Source organism: Prionailurus viverrinus, chromosome X, assembly GCF_022837055.1.
Source record: "Prionailurus viverrinus isolate Anna chromosome X, UM_Priviv_1.0, whole genome shotgun sequence".
Taxonomy (NCBI): Eukaryota; Metazoa; Chordata; class Mammalia; order Carnivora; family Felidae; genus Prionailurus; species Prionailurus viverrinus.
Genome location: NC_062579.1, coordinates 100,081,442 through 100,098,333, shown reverse-complemented (window position 1 = coordinate 100,098,333; position 16,892 = coordinate 100,081,442). Strand labels below are relative to the sequence as shown.

The window sequence follows — 16,892 nt, the reverse complement described above, 5'->3', positions numbered from 1 at the left end:
GCATTACTTAAGCTCCCTTCTATCCTCAACCCTGTGACCCTTCTCGAGGCAGGCAGTGACACATAAGACTGGTCTCACCTCCAACACAGGTATCATGAAAGAAGGACAGAACATTCTCTTGGTTTTTAGGTTATTGTTTTATGCCTCAGTCCAGGGTGTAAGACAGATTTAGGAAGAATACTTGCTGGGGAAGATATGTTATGTTACTCACCCCATTACTCTACCCTAGTGGATAAAAGCCTCAGAACTGAGAAGAGGAAGGCAAGTAGGAAAAGGGAACTTAGAAGATGGGATCTTGTGGTCATGATGAGAGGAAGCAGTGTTTGGTAGCAGTAGGGACTGTGTCATTAGAGGCCTGATGGGGAGTTAGCTGCCTTAATAAATGGCAGTAGGGATGGATAAGAGGGTGACTGTATATCCCAGGGAAGGATGGTGCAGAATATATCAAGAGCCCTAGAAGTAGACACCTCCTCCCCACCACTGCTATTTCAGTCTTGCATAAACTCTAGAGTTCCAAATCAACGTGAGAGTAAAGAAGGGAAGAGGTAACTCCTAAATCTGATTGAGTTTAACATGAAATGATACACACACACACACACACACACACACACACACAGCAATGAATTGACTGAATTTACGGGGACAAGGCTAGATTGTTTTCTGCTCTCAGGAAGAATGGTGCCTCTAGAAAGAAATTAATTCTAAATATAGGCAGTGTAAGCTCAAGAACATTTTCTCTCTTGCTATGGCTGTGTACCTAGCACCTAGCACCTAGCACGGTAGCTATTTGATAGGTATCTGTGGAACATATAATTATCCCTTGCAGAAAATAATGCATGATTTAGAATTTTCCTAATGGTGTTAAGCATCAAAACAAGTTGTGAAATGCTGCTTTAATCAATTTGACTATTTAATTTCTTGATCACATGGTACGATTTCCATCTCATTAATGTTGTCTTTTCCCCAACCTCCTCTGCAACTATACCTGCTGGAATATTCTCTGTTCTTCAATGCTCACCTCAAATGGTCCTTCCTCTTGAAGCTCTTCTCCTGTCACCCCTCAGCTGGAAAAGAATGCTCCCTCTTCTGAACAACAGTGTCTCTGTGTACCTCTTATAGAACTTCTTGGAACTTTTCAAGGTCTATCTTGTATCATATTGTTACAGAACGAATAAGCACATGATGAGCTCTGATGTTTCTTATCTTTACTCTCCCACCACCTCCTCAGCATTTTATTGTTATACTTTTTCTTTTTTTTTTTAATTTTTTTTCAACGTTTATTTTATTTTTGGGACAGAGAGAGACAGAGCATGAACGGGGGAGGGGCAGAGAGAGAGGGAGACACAGAATCGGAAACAGGCTCCAGGCTCTGAGCCATCAGCCCAGAGCCCAACGCGGGGCTCAAACTCACGGACCGCGAGATCGTGACCTGGCTGAAGTCGGACGCTTAACCGACTGCGCCACCCAGGCGCCCCAACTTTTTCAAGTAAATCATTTACAAAACATTTATTTATATTTTTCCATAGTATGCCTATTTTTTCCTTCTTTTGATGAACATAAAATATATATGTACAGCTTAACAAATGATTATAAAGTGAATGCCCATGTAACCTCTAGCCAGGTCAAGAAATCAAACATCATTGGGGTGCCTCTTGATCTCGGGGCCGACGGTTCAAGTTCCAGGTTGAGTGTAGAAATTACTTAAAAATAAAGTCTTTAATAGAAAAAGAAAAGAAAGCAAACATTGTTAGCATTTTGGAAGACACCCCTCAACCTGATACCTCTCTTTCTGACCACCTCTTCTTCTTCCACCCAGAATTAAACCAGGGCTGGTACTGGCTCTGGGCTTATGGCTCAGAGCCTGGAGCCTGTTTCCGATTCTGTGTCTCCCTCTCTCTCTGCTCCTCCCCCGTTCATGCTCTCTCTCTGTCCCAAAAATAAATAAACGTTGAAGAAAAAAAACCAAACAAACCAGGGCTGGTACTGAGCCAGGATAATCTGATGAGGCATAAAAGCTTCTGTCTGTTTGGATTAGTCAAGGTTTGTGTCTTACCAGTTGTTTAAATTTTTGAGGATCATCCCTGTACATAGCCACTGTCTTGACTTCTATGATAATCATTTAGTTGCTTTTCTTTACAGTTTTACCCCTTACAGATGCAGCCACAAATATCTTTGCCTGTTTTTGAAATTTATACAAATGACATAACAGTGTGCACTATTTCATGTCTTGCTCATTTCACTCAATATTATGTCATGCATGTATCTGTATGTAGCTGTCATTTTCATTGATGTATAGTATTCCATTGTATGAATACAATTCATTCACTCTCCTGTTGATGGACATTTAAATGGTTGCAAGAATTTGGCTATTATAAATAAAACCTGCTATGAACATTCTTGTGTATGGCTTTTGGTGCACATATGAATGATTATTTTCTAGGGTATATTATCCTGGTGGAATTACCAGGTCAAAGGTATTGCATGTTGGGCTCTCCATAAGTAAGGGCTGAGATGGAGTATGGAGTACAAGATGTTTATTAGGGACTAACATTTGTGAAAGAAAGGTGAAGGAAGTAGGATTAAGCAGAGAAAAAAGATGAACTGTGATACAAGTCTGACAAAGTTTGAGCTGATTTGGTATAGAGCTTTGGAACAAGTAGTGCTCATTCATGTGTTCTGCATTGCTCCTGCCTTGCTCGTTCACCTTAGGAAGAGTGTGACCTTGGGCAAAGCAACTCTCTGAAGATAATATAGACCCTCAAGGAGCTGGCAGCTGGAGGCTATCTGTTGGTGCATTACCCATACCTGTGCAGAATGTCCTTCCTTGAAGGGGAATCTGGGTGGCATTATATCTCTTTCTCTACCACAACCTGCAATAGGGTATATAAGTGTTCAGCTCTGGTTAATAATGCCAAACTGGTTTCCAAAGTGGTTGTACAATTTACACTCTCACCTGCACTATATGAGAGTTCCTATTGCTTCTCATTCTGATCAATTCTTGGTACTGTTAATCTTTAAAACATTTTAGCCTTTCTAGTGGATGTGTAGCAGGATCTCATAGTGGCTTTAAAGTTTGTTATTTTTTTTTTTTTTGAGAGAGAGAGCAGGGGAGGGGCAGAGAGAGAGAGGGAAGGAGAGAATCCCAAGCAGGTTCTGCGCTGTCAGTGCAGAGCCCAACACAGGGCTCGAACCCATGAACCATGCAATCGTGACCTGAGGTGAAACCAAGAGTCAGGTGCTTAACCAACTGAGCCCTCGTTGTGGCTTTAATTTGCATTTCTCTGATGACTATTGAGATTAAACACCTTCTCATACATTTACTCCTTTGATATGTCTCATTTTTTCACTTGTATTTGTCTTGCCTTCATTAGATAATGAACCTTTTTCAGGCAGGGATCAGAAAACAGCCTGAGCCAATATTTGTATGCCCCCTCAACCTAATACTGGTTTTTATATTTTTTAATTGTTCAAAAAATCAAAAGAGGAATAATATCTCATATGAAATTCAAATTTCAGTGTCCATAAATAAATAAAATTTTATTGGATCCCAGCTACACTCATGGGTTTACCTATTGCCTATGGCTGCTTTCATGCTACCACAATAGCGTCATGTGATAAAGACCTTAAGGGCCACAAAGTCTGAAATATTTATTATCTGGCCTTTTACAGAAAAATTTTGTTATCTCTGTTCTTGGTCATTGGTTCTAACGTGTGGTCCCTGGACTAGAAGCATCATTATCACCTAGGAACTTGTTATAAAGGGAAATTCCTAGCCACACTGCAAACCTATTGATTCAGAAGCTTTGGGAATGGGGCAAGCCATCTGTGTTTTAACAAGCCCTCCAGGTGATGCTGATGTGTTAAAGTCTGAGACCTCTGGTCTAGGTGCAGGACAAGGACCTCATCCATTCTCTTTGTGAGCCATCATAGTCCTTCCTATTTAGTTCTACCCATAGTGGATAAGCTGTAAAAGAGCCTTCAAACGTGTCCTATAGATGCATTTTTATGCATATGAGATCTTGCCAAATAGATACCTAGGAGGAAAAGTGGGAGAAACCTCAGGGGCAAACATAAAATCTGAAGGGTATATGTGGAGGGTGGAAGACACAATGGAGCTGGGGAGCCAGTTTCTGGGCCCGCTTCCTTCCACCTCATTTCATGCAGGCTTTTAACAAAGATGAATCAGATATGGTCCCTGTCCTCAAGGAGGTCACGGTCTATGTAGGAAAGTGTCCTGACCCTCTTTTCCCTCATTTACTACTTTTCTTCAGAACTTACCTTTGAGAAAGTGTAATTGCTGACCCTAATAAATGATAATGGAGAGAGAAAATTAACTTGGCAAACAACAGTTTTGCTTTATTTCCACTTTAGTTCACGACTTACTTCCAGACTGACTTTTCTTGTGTCCTGGCTTTTTCCTTGGCTCAGTCTGAAGCTCAATGCATCACCTTCATGTTAACTACCATCCAATGAATGCACATTATGTACCAAGACAATGTGAAATGTTTTACATATGCTTGTGCATTAAATTCTCTGTAAAGCAACTCTGAGTTAGGTTTTTTAAAAGTTGTTATTTTAATTGCAGTTGGTTTTGAGTTAGATATTATATCCATTTTGCAGATGCAAACCTGAGGCGTAGGGAGGTTAAATAATTTGGTAGCATTTGAACTCCAAGTCTTTCTGACTCTAGAGCCCAGGTTGGTAATAATTGTGCTATTCTCCTTCCTTTAATATTCACCATGTATTTTTAGAAAACCCAGTTCAGACTACTTAGTATGTGTTACAGGTTTTAGGGCATGCTTTGCTGTATACAATTTCAGGGTGGGAAGTGTTAAAAAAACTGACAATATCTTTTTTTTAGAACTAGGATTTGGGTGATAATTTTTAAAAGTTGAAAAATCCTTTTACATACAACTTAAAATGATAATGTCAAAAATAGTTCTTTAACCAGGTAACATTATTGCAAACGGCCCAGTAATTTATATTTCTTCTCTTACTTTACACATTAAATAACTGTGTTGTCTCTTTAGTATGAAAGTGTTCTTTTCCTTTTTTTGAATCATTCTGTCTACTAGCTCCTACTCCATCTGTTACGGATTATTTCAACCTGTCTAGTTTTGAGAAATATTTTGCAATTAATCCTTTAAAATGTTATTTATTCATTATATAAGTATAAGCACCTTCACCAAGGAAAATTACAAGTAATAGAGAAACAAAATAAGAAAAAAGTCACTCATAATCCCACCACCTTCTTGCAACTACTTTAACATTTGGGGTAGAACCCTCAAGACCTTTTCCTTTGTGGAAATCTATTTATGTAAATTAGTTACCTACTTAATTAATTCTTTCTTTCTTTCCTTCTTTCTTTTAAAAAATGGGATCATTCTACTTCGTTGCTCGCCTTTTTTCACTCAACAATATATTAGGGGCCTCTGTGATCATGACTGTAAAGGAACCGGGAGCAAGAAGGCCACAGACTATCTCTTAAAAAATTGGCCTAGAAGTGAGATATCTATTCTACTCTTATCCTATTAGGTAGAATTTGTCATATTGACTCGCCCTGTTGAAAATGACCTAGGAGGGGCGCCTGGGTGGCTTAGTCAGTTGGGCATCTGACTTCAGCTCAGGTCATGATCTCACTGTAAGTTCAAGCCCTGCATCCAGCTCTGTGCTGACAGCTCAGAGCCTGAAGCCTGCTTTGGATTCTGTGTCTCCCTCTCTCTCTGCTCCTCCCCCACTTACGCTCTTTCTCCCCTTCTCTCTTCCAAAAATAAAAAAATAAAACAACAAAAAAACGACCTAGGAAATGAGGGGGGACACATGATTCTATAACGTGGAGTTATAAAAAGTCTGAGAAAGACTACCAATCTAATATGGAGTGATCTCTACTATATGTGGAGAATATCATATAGCCAGTTAGCTTTTTGGTGTAAAAATGGGAAAGAAAACTGAAAAAGAATACAAGTGGTTACTTGATGGGAACAGAAAAAAAGATAAGGCAGTGTTGTAGTAGAGATTCTAGGAACATATATTTTAATATAATTTTGACTGTTGAGACTCAAATATTTTATATACACATGATAAAATGAACAAAATGAAAAACTTGAAAAATGGAAAAAACAACCTATTAGGGTTATATTTCCATATCAACCAGATACATACTTCCATAACCATTCATAATGATTGCATAGTATTCCCTTTATGAATGTTTTGTACAACATTTTGCCAAACACTTCCTCTTGCACATTTAAGTTGTTTCAGTTAGCTTTCCCCCCACTCTGCACTGTGTCCTGAGTCCCATTACTGTTCTGAGAATTTACATTGGGTACATGCTGTTCAAGAATCCCAAATTATTCTCTAATCTCCACCTTACAGCAACTTTTATGTACAGCCTAAGAAATTATCTGGCCGTGCATACTACCAGAGCCTTAAGAGTGATAATGTCTCCTCAGAAATCCAGAGGGAACACTTTGGAGATAGATGGCAAAAGTATTTTTCAGTAATTTTCTCAATATGATTTCAACTGTCAAAGAGGAAGCCCTATGAAGAACAGAGAACTTAATAAAGGTAAAGTGGAAAGATGAAGTTTGGAGCCAGATGGCCTGGGATTTGAATCTGGCTTTTGTCACTCACTAGCTGTGAAACCTTAGATGAGTTATTACCCTAAGTCTCCATTTTCGGATCTGTAAAATAGGGGTAATAACATTTATTTCATAGCATTACCAGGAGGATTAGCAACATCATATGTCAGGAACCTAGTACAATAGTGAGTGCTCAAGAAATGGTTGATGTATACTAGCCACTATGATGACCTTTTCCTTAATATACAGAGTGCTGAGGAAATAACCATATTTTCAAAAATGACATATCATAAATGTCTTCAAGGAGAATGGTGAGAAAGCTTACTGCTAAGAACAGAGAGGTTACTATAGTTGGTAAGCAAGATACTGTGACCGGAATCCTTTGTACCAACTTCTAAAGAACGTTGATTAGTGGGATCACAATGTAGTTTTAAGTCACACTGTGGTTTCAATGATAAATATCAGATACAGGATAAGAGAATGAACACCAAGTCTTTGACCGTGCCTTCATGAACTTTATCAAAGTATTTAATACCACTACTGGACATGCATTCTGGCAGATACTGTTTGGCTATACAAAAATGACTATTGGATAATTTCTATGATACTTGCTATCTGCCAAGATGGGTGTATTGTCTAGTAGACTAGGATTGGTTTTGAGGCTCCCAAATATGACCCCAAGATCCTCTACAAAAGTTTGGTTTGTTCTCCTACCTCACTGGAGTACAGCAATTAAAGACCATTTCAAATGAAAAGACAAAATAGAAGGTAGTAGTAGCAACAGATAGAGCAAGGTGTTGGGTAGGCTCAGAAATGAGATGACTTTTGTTGAGCAAAGTCTACAGATCATGAATTTTAGGCAGATTTGCAAATAAGGATAGCACATGCTCTGTAAATAGCAGCTGTTGCCACAAGCCAAAGGGCAATATTTACATGAATCCTGAAGCAAGGTCTATGGACCAAGCATTGACCTTTCCAGCCAAACTCATTACTTGGTAGCACTTTCAGCCATGTCATCCTGAAAAGGAAGGATCACATTATACACATATGGAAAATTACCAACACACAAATATGTTCTGGCCCCCAAATGAATTTCTAACCTAATTTTTTTGGAACTTGAAACACATGTTTCGAAAGAAAAGGTATTACAAACGGATGTGAGTTTCCCAGATTTCCTCTAAGAGTGCATTTAGCCCAAGGTGTAACGGAAATACTATACGTTGGAAATGAGAGATACAGTGGAATAAAGTATCTTTGTAAGCAGGAACACACCAATACATAATAAATATTTACTAACCCTTTTTTCTTTGAATCCCCAGGCAAGGAAAGGGGAATTATATCCTTCCATAGCTTCAGTTTCATGAAAAAGAAATCTTTCATCACACTTTCTAGAAGGATCCTTTTCAAGTCAAGTGGATACGTACATCCTTGTCTTTTAGTGCTTCCTGGACTTCCCTATGAAACAAGTCTTAATGACTGAGGAGACTGAAAAGGTGGTGGTGAAGGGGTAGGATATCTAACTGGAAGTCTCAAGCTTTTATGTGGAGAGAGTTCAAACTCTGCAGTTCATTCCTTAATACATCTGCATATTTTACAGAAAAAATAGTGTTTCAAATGATCAGTTAAGTGGTTTAATTCCATCCCACTTTTTGATTAAGGTTGATGTTCCAGAAATACAAACCATTGTTATATATGCTACACACACACACACACACACACACACACACACACACCCCCATTGGATACTACACATGTGTACTTCAGGATGAGAAATAAGGGCAAATGATAAAAATAATGAAAGTAAAATCAGAGCAAAGCTATCACTACCAGTCTCAGTGACACACTCCTTCAATCACCACTGTCTTGCTCTTTGCCTCTAAAAACCTGTGTGCTTCTGTGCAAAACCAGTCCCTGGACAGTATCTCACACCTCTTTACACTAAGGTTTAAATGACCAATAGTAGGTAAAATGTCACAAGGATTTTGCATATGAAGCAGTCACAACTTTAAAACAGAGAGGAATTTAGGCTATTATTCCCAGGAAAAAGGGATATATTTGGGGGGCAATTGTGTGCTTTCCTGCTATTCATAGAAATCACATTTGATTTTAATTGGTAATTTAGGAAGGTGTGTTGAGGGAAATTAATCATGATTTGTTTACACTTTGAAAAGTATTTGCTTCATTTTGGAAATTGTAGATTTTGTGATTGTTGTTTGGTATACTATTTTCCACCTGTTTTGCTATCTTTCGTCTGTAATGATCAAAACCTAGAAAGATGTAAACCTTCCCATGATTGATCAAAATAAATGGTGAGGAGAAATAGAAACAATAATATTTAATAATCGACATTTGCCTACTGTCCCACCCTTTACAAAATGCTTTTATATCCATGATTATGCCTATTATTGGTGTTTAATTACTACTTAATAATGGGGATACAAAAATAACACATACCAAAAAACTCACGGTAATTTAATCTAATTACTAATATTGGGTTTCTACCATGATTTGCCCCAGGTTCTCTGAGGCCCTTGACTTTGTCCCCCACGCAGCGAGTTTTAAAATTCAGCGGTGATGGCAACAGAAGGGCTCCTGCACTTTGGCCATCTGAGAAGTATCAGAGTTGCAAATAAAACCCAAGTGTCACGCTTTGCCTTGTAAGAGAATGTTTGCAGCTATAATCAAGAGATTCAAGGAATGCTTCTCCTTCTGCAGAATTTCCAAAGGTGGGAATAGCACCACCAATACCCCTTTTGGAACCTGGGAAAGGGCAGTCCCCAGAGGGGTTCTCTGCTTTGCAAATAGTGAGACCTTTTACAGTGCAGTTACAAGCAGAGTAAAAGTTCTTTGTGCAAGAAGGGGAGAGCGCCCCGAGGTACAAAGAGCAGATTTAAGGGAAAGAGGATTCCTTCTGCACACATATGCGTGGGGAGCTCAGGCTGACTGTTGGGGGCGTGTGGGAAGGGAGATTTTTAGGGAGCCGCGGGCTTGTGGGTTCCCGCCTCCACCCCAGTCCGCGCCCCACACTCAGGCAACAGTTGGTCGTGCGGGGCCGGCCCGGGCTCTTGGTGGGGAGGGGGAGTCTCGCGATCGTTGAGGGGGGGGGGGTGGAGGAAGGGGGGAGGGTGACGGGGGGGAGGCCATGACGTAGGGTGGGTGGACGGAAGTGGGGCAGGGTTGAGGGTTATTTAAAGAAGGGGGGGCTGAGCGAAGGGGTTGGAAGCGGAGTGATTCCCCACCCCTGCTCCATCTAGCTCTTTCCAGTGCAGCCACTGCCGCCGCCCAGGAGCTCTCGTCCCCTTCCTCGTTCCCGCTCCAACGCAATGGAGCCGGACACCGCTGCAGTGGCAGCCACCGTGGCAGCTGCTGATGCGACCGCCACAATCGTGGTCATAGAGGACGAGCAGCCGGGGCCATCCACCTCTAAGGAGGAGGGAGCGGCCGCCGCGGCCACCGAAGCCACCGTGGCCACGGAGAAGGGCGAAAAGAAGGAGGTAAATAGGAAGGGGGTGTGTGTGTAGTCAACAAATCCTGAGCCGGGCCCCTCCGAGGGGCCCAAGCCCTGACCTTTCAGCGCCGACAGGTACCGGCGGAGCTCAGCGGGGATGGGGGCAGCGGGCGCGCTGGGAGTGGGGGGCGGCGGAACAGTCTAGCATTTGCTCCCCTCCCCCTTTCCTCCATGCCGCCTGGAGGGCGGGGGCGGGGCTGGGCGCGGGAGCGGCGCGGGGCGGAGGGTGCCCGTTATCCCGGGGCTTGGGGGGCTTGGACGCCCCTCGACAGCCCCCGGCCCCATCCACATTCCCGGAACTGGGGTAACAGGGTGGGGGATGGGGTTGTGCAGGAAAAAGCCTCCGCCTCTCCCTCTCCTCTCGCTCTCTCCCTCTCCCCCCCTTCCCGTCGGCCTCTGCCTGGGAAATCTGGGCCCTTCAATCCCACACCCGCGCGAAAGGGGTTCTGCTGGGGCTTACAATTTTTTAATTTGAATTTCAAGGTGCTGGTGGTTGGGAGGCGGAGGACGATAGGAGAGACTTTTATTTTTTTTGAATGGCCATGTCGGCCTTTTAGGTGGCAGCAAAAAAATCATCCCTTGTTCGTTTGGTCCCCGCCTGCTGAAGCGGGGGTGTCACCCCGAGAAAATTAGCTCTCCGCGTGCTACCCGCTCCCCCGCAATCCAGACCCCAAACTGAGGAACCGTGGACGCTGGCTTAGGAAAATTTCCAACGTGTGCACCCTCACCCTCTCCTGCCCCGCCCCCGACGGTATAGTGTTTCACTCCAGGGCCACCCAAATGGTCCCCCAATCCGGCCCCAAGCCTTCCAGGCTTCCGCCTCCCTCTCCTAGTGGGCGCTGCTGGCTCCTGGACACATGCAGGGTTTTTCTTCTTCTTTTTCTTTTTCTTTTTCTTTAACCCAGCGTCGCTAGGATGAGCTCCTGCTAACATACATAAAGGGACCACTCAGACACCTATTAAAGCCAAATCCAGAAAATATGTATTATCTCCATAAGGCATATTTCATATGGACCAAGACATGCAAATGAAACTATGAAACACATTCAGAATAAAAAATAAAATGGGGTATAAGGATTGTTGATGTATAATTAAATTGTAGAATGGATCGTTTATGGGTAGATTTTTTTTTTCCGTTTATGAGTAGACATCTCGCAATTAAAACAACGGTAGGTAATTAAAATTATGCTTTAGAGATCTCAAGTGGCTTTGTCTGAATTATTATATGGTACGATGCGACCAAATGAAAAGCTTTTGAAGGCAATTAACACCTTTTGCCGTGAATTAGTAATTTTAAATCCAGCATTTGTTTAAAGTGATATATTTTACTGTTACAAGGTTGACTAAACAGAAAGACAATTGTAGTGGTAAGTGAAAACCGTACAAAACATACACATTTTAAGATCTATGTGGTACTTGAATCAGTAACATGGTATTGTAAAGATGGTTCAGATACAAAGTATCAATATAAAATCAAATGCTGGGGAATTCACCAATGAGTCTAGGTGGCTTTTATTCCCTAGACTGTGCAAATGTAAGGGATAAACTCTTTTGTATGGCAGTAAAGATTGTTGAATTTCCAGATTGTGTAAATTTTTTGAGTTGTGAAAAAATTGGGAATCAATAAAAAAAACCTATGTAACAAACACTGAATTGATACATATATTAATGAATTCTATAGCCTCATCAGAAGTTGTCCTAATACTATCTCATTTGTCTGCTCAGCATCGGGAAGTGAAGTGTTGCATGGCAGGAACTTTCTGAATACCTTAAGTTGATTATTTTAGTCACCACATCTTTCATTTTTAATTTTTTTCTGAAAAATCTAAAGAGTACCAAATATCTACTTAAGTTCTTTCATGTGTATCATTTCATTCCTTTAAATAAAGTAATTTGGCACTCCCCCCACTCCATCTAAATAGATTGCTCACTACCTTGACTGCCTAAGTGATGGACTGAAAATGTAGATTAAACTTTCCTTCATGTTCATCAGTTACTGTACTCTGAAAGTGTACAGTATTTGAGATGTAGGAGGCTGTTCCCCCTCAATTAAATAACCACTTCCCGGGCATTTCCAGTATTGTGTTGATTTTGTAAAAAATTTTTAACTAGGCTCCATGCCCAACACAGGGCTTGAATTTACAACCCTGAGATTAAGAGTCACATGCTCTATGGACTGAGTTAGCCAGTGCCCCCAGTATTGTGTTGATTTCCTAAATGACTTTTCACTCGCCTCCTTCAATTGTCAGGTGTTAGCTATCATTTTTTAAAAACTTCATCTACTTTCATCAGAAAGAACATATGATAAAATGACATAGATGTAACAAAACCATACAATCATTTAAAACAACTGTAAAAATACAAAATATAAAAATACAAGTGATGGAGCAGGGAGAGGGAAATAATTATGCCCGAATAGTAAGGAAAAGGGATGTTACTGCAGTGGAACTCCTCTTTTAGTCCTGGGCTTCTGCCATCCCTTCTTGCTGTTGACATTGTGCTTTCTTTCTTCTAAGTGATCTTTCCTGTGTCATTTGCTGTTGCTTTTATTCTCTGTAGTATGGCAAGTCAGATGATCAAACTTGCTAGAATTGTATATCAAGTAAAAGAAAATAGGCTCTGAGTAAGAGCATTTTTGTGATGCATAAAGTAGATGAGATTTGGTTGATTGACTTGTGACATTTAGCTACAGAAACGTATTTTTGTTTACGTTCTGGTTCTTGAGCTTAACTTGGTTTAAGTGACAGTGGATAACCTAACACTGGAAGTTAGAGTTGGTATTTCTGGTAATGAAAACATCAAGAAAAAGGTCATGGTCTCTAAGGGCATCTTGATGACCTTGTCCACATTCTCATGGCATCTAAACTACCAGATGATGAAATCTATAGGAAATTCATTAAAATATCCTTTTATGTTTTCTTGTACAAGAAGTGTATTTTTGAAAACATATGCAAAGGAGAAGGTTTAGAAGGTAGGTATTTTAAAATTTGTTGTGGAAGATAGTGCCAATTAAGTAATTACCCGCAGCTTTTAATAGCACTGCTTAAGATTAGGAATTTTAATTAGCATATAATTAAATTTTATGGTATTCTACCACAAGGTAGGCAAGAGTATTGAGTAAAATTTTTTTTCTAATTAAAGCCTTAATTTTTCTATAAGCGAAGTCTTTGTCCCACACTATTAGATATATACTTGTGTATATGATGTGAAGTAATTTTCACTGTTTTGAAACTTGAAAACTAGACTTCATATAGCTTTTCAAGGAATGATAAAGGTGTGAATTTTGTTACCCAGTATTCCATTACTTGTTGCTTTGAAAATAAAATCAGATTTATAGTACATGGGACAGTTTGAAAGAGTGGGATTGAGGGGATTTTAGCAGTTTTCTATTCTTGTCCATCCAGGATTACATTCAAAACATCTCACGTGGACAATATATATGTATGTGATGCTTAAATCAAGATGGCTATTATTTGGGTTAAGAATAACTGAACAATATCTGATCAGTGCTTCAAAGTAGAACACTGACCAGGGTCAAATTCCATAATCCTAGTTTGAATTGTCTTAAACTAGGAATTTCAGTAAATGTTAGAAGGCATATTCATTAACTATTGGAGCTATGTTTTTTTTTATGTTTAACATCACATTCTGTTTTTGATTTATGATCTAAGTTTTCAGGAACTGATTGACAAAAGCCATGACAAAATGGACGTAATTTCTGTAGTTTTCACAAACTGATTTGTGACTTGGGCAAAATCTGTGTTAAAACTGAAATACTCTCAGCTCTGATACTAAATGGTAGATTTGTGTTTTTATTATTTTTCTATTTATTATAGGGAAGGAGGTATATTCTATATACCTAATTATATTTGCAAGTACAAGCTTATCTTTACAAAGGATAGTGTGCATGAAATAACCCCCAGATAATTTCAATATTTTGAAGAAGCTGATTTATGTTAGTTTTCACTAAATCACAACTTTTTAAATATCAAATGTTAATAGTTGATAGCCTTGAGAAACTGCTACAAAATATTTATGTAACAGGGTTTAAAATAGTTTTCTTTCCAGTTGGGAAAAACTAAGATAAATCAAAAGTTTAAAACTGTATTGTGTTATTATTTAAATAGAAATTAACATGTATTACATTAAAAAGTTTAAATGTTCTTATTAGAATATGAAAACAATGAAAAAGTGTCTTTTCAGGAACAGAAACCATAGTCTCCTTCTGAAATTTTGGCTCGTTTCTATTACATAAAGATGTGTTTCTGAGAATTAATATTTACTTTCCTTGAATTCCTTGGTTTGTGGATGATAATATTACCATATTCTAGATTTTAAATCTATTCAGTGGTTCTGTACTTTCTTATGCTTGAAATTAAAAAATAGATGAAATGGCTCAATGTTTCACCTTTTGGTGTTTATTTTAATTAATGGTCTTTCTCTAGCTTTTATAATACAGATTTTTTATTGGACCCCAGGTGCACAGAACTGGATTAATCATAAGCCCTGCTTCATGACATGCTCTCATCATTGGTCTATGTGTGGCCCATGTTGATTTATTTATTTAGTATTTAATTACTTTTTACTTTCTTCAAATGACAATGTCGACCATTTTTAAGATCTTGCTTTGCAATTTGATGGCTTATTTTTTCTTGAAATTCTAGAAAAATGTTTCTTCATTTCAACTCAAACTTGCTGTTAAAGCTTCTAAATCTGAAAAGGAAATGGACCCAGAATATGAAGAGAAAATGGTAAATATATTCCTGGGTTGATCATGAATAATGTAGTTGATTTTTTGTCATTGAACTGTAGTTGGCACCCAATATTAACATTAGTTTCACTGTACTTGATTTTTATTGAGGAGATGTGAAAGATTAAAATGATACATGTTCATATATAATGAATACAGGATCATAGATTTTAGAATTGGAAAGTAATTTAATAATAAATCCATCATAATTTTGTTGAATAAATGAATCTCGTTTTCAGATGAGAAAATAAGGAGCAGAAAAACTATATGAAATAGTTGGGAACAGAAACCACATCTCTTCACTGTTGTTCAGCACTCTTTATCTCATAATAAGATGCTTTATGCTAGAAATATTGTATCCACTAAGTGACAATATCAGTGGGAATATCAGTATGGCTGAAAGAAATCAGGTCACAGAGCTGGACTGATATTTTTTTTCTCCCTCTGTTCTTGCTTTGGATATTTGAATGAATGTTACATATTATGAGACATGTAATACAGTAACACTTTCTCTGGAGGAGAGGACATTTTCCCAGTACATGAAACTGTTACGTATTTAAACAGTATAATCTTAATTATGCCACCTACTGCTTTGCTGTGTATTTCAAATTATTTAGTTTTTATTTACTAAAATCCATATCTTAGCTTTCATTTTAACTAATCTTTTATGCCCTGGGATCTTTCAAAACCAGTGAACTTGGTTAATTCAAAAGAGAAATTTAACAAGTAGTTGGAACTGAATTTTTTTGTTGAGGGGTTGCTTTTGCAGTAATATTATAAAAATAAGTAGAAATGAAGTATTTTTTTGGTTGTTCATAGTGATTTTGCCATACTCCATGCCTTAATGTTTAAGGTCACATCTAATATAGACAGTTAATGTTTTAACAACTCTAAAAACAACATTCCAGTGAGGATAACATAAAATGGAAAAGTTTTGGCCTCCTTCCAGCTTCTGGTCTGAATGTTTGTCTAATTCTTGTGTTTATGTTAATGAACTCTTGTAAGTTTCTGGTATTATTAATTATGCATCCTTCATTAGCAATCAAATATTCCCTACCCTGTGGTCAGAAAGTGACTGGGAAATAAAAAATCATTTTCATTTTTTCTTCATCTAGAATAATGTGTACATTTTTTGATCTTCTAAGATTTTTTAGTGAAGTTTTATTTCATTAATATGGTACAAGTTACATGACCTTTTACAATTTATTGAGAAATTATAGCACATATCAATTAAATTTTTTTAATGTTTATTTTTGAGACACACACACACACACACACACACACACACACACATACATACACACACACACACACAGAGTGTGAGCAGGGAGGGGCAGAGAGAGAGGTAGACCTAGAATCCGAAGCAGGCTCCAGGCTCTGAGCTTTCAGCACAGAGCCCGATGCGGGGCTCAAACTCACAGACAGGGAGATCATGACCTGAGCCGAAGTCGGACACTTAACCAACCAAGCCACCCAGGTGCCCCACATATAAATTTTTAATAGTTAATATATGTTAACTATTTTACTTATATGTGTACGTGTATTTTTCCCCCAAATCTTATAAATTCTTAAGAGATCAGTTTATGGTATATGTATATCAAAGCCAATAATTTATATTTCTGCATTTAGGATATATTACATATTATGATGCTTTATTTTGTTAACTAGGAAAAGAAAATTATTATGGTTTGGAAAGAGGATTTGCTTTCTGACCCTGACTCTTTAAGCAGGGTACTTCTTTTTTTTTAATGTTTGCTTACTTTTGAGAGAGAGAGACAGCATGTGTGTGCACGCTTGTGCGTTGGGGAGGGGCAGAGAGAGACAGAGACACAGAATCCGAAGCAGGCTCCAGGCTCTGAGCTATCAGCACAGAGCCCAATGCGGGGCTTGAACTCACAGAGCCATGAGATCATGACCTGAGAAGTTGGATGCACAACCACTTAACCGATCCACTCAGGTGCCCCAGCAGGATACTTCTTATTGGGGCATTTACTTCTGTTAGATCACTTGGCTTCTATTCAGAGTATCTGAAAATGCCATTTTTCAAATTTAG

The 16,892-nt window shown here is 38.9% G+C and overlaps 1 protein-coding gene across 6 annotated transcripts in view; it reads left to right on the top strand.

The window, feature by feature from the left end:
• Positions 1–9,774: 9,774 nt before the first annotated feature.
• SMARCA1 (SWI/SNF related, matrix associated, actin dependent regulator of chromatin, subfamily a, member 1) overlaps positions 9,775–16,892 on the top strand; it is a 73,114-nt gene continuing 65,996 nt past the window's right edge. For all 6 annotated transcript variants that reach the window (XM_047844491.1, XM_047844487.1, XM_047844486.1 and 3 more), the window contains exons 1-2: positions 9,775–10,075; positions 14,754–14,840. In XM_047844491.1, coding sequence (XP_047700447.1) covers positions 9,905–10,075; positions 14,754–14,840 — 258 coding nt within the window. In that variant the 5' untranslated portion in view covers positions 9,775–9,904. The remainder of the gene's footprint in view (positions 10,076–14,753; positions 14,841–16,892) is intronic.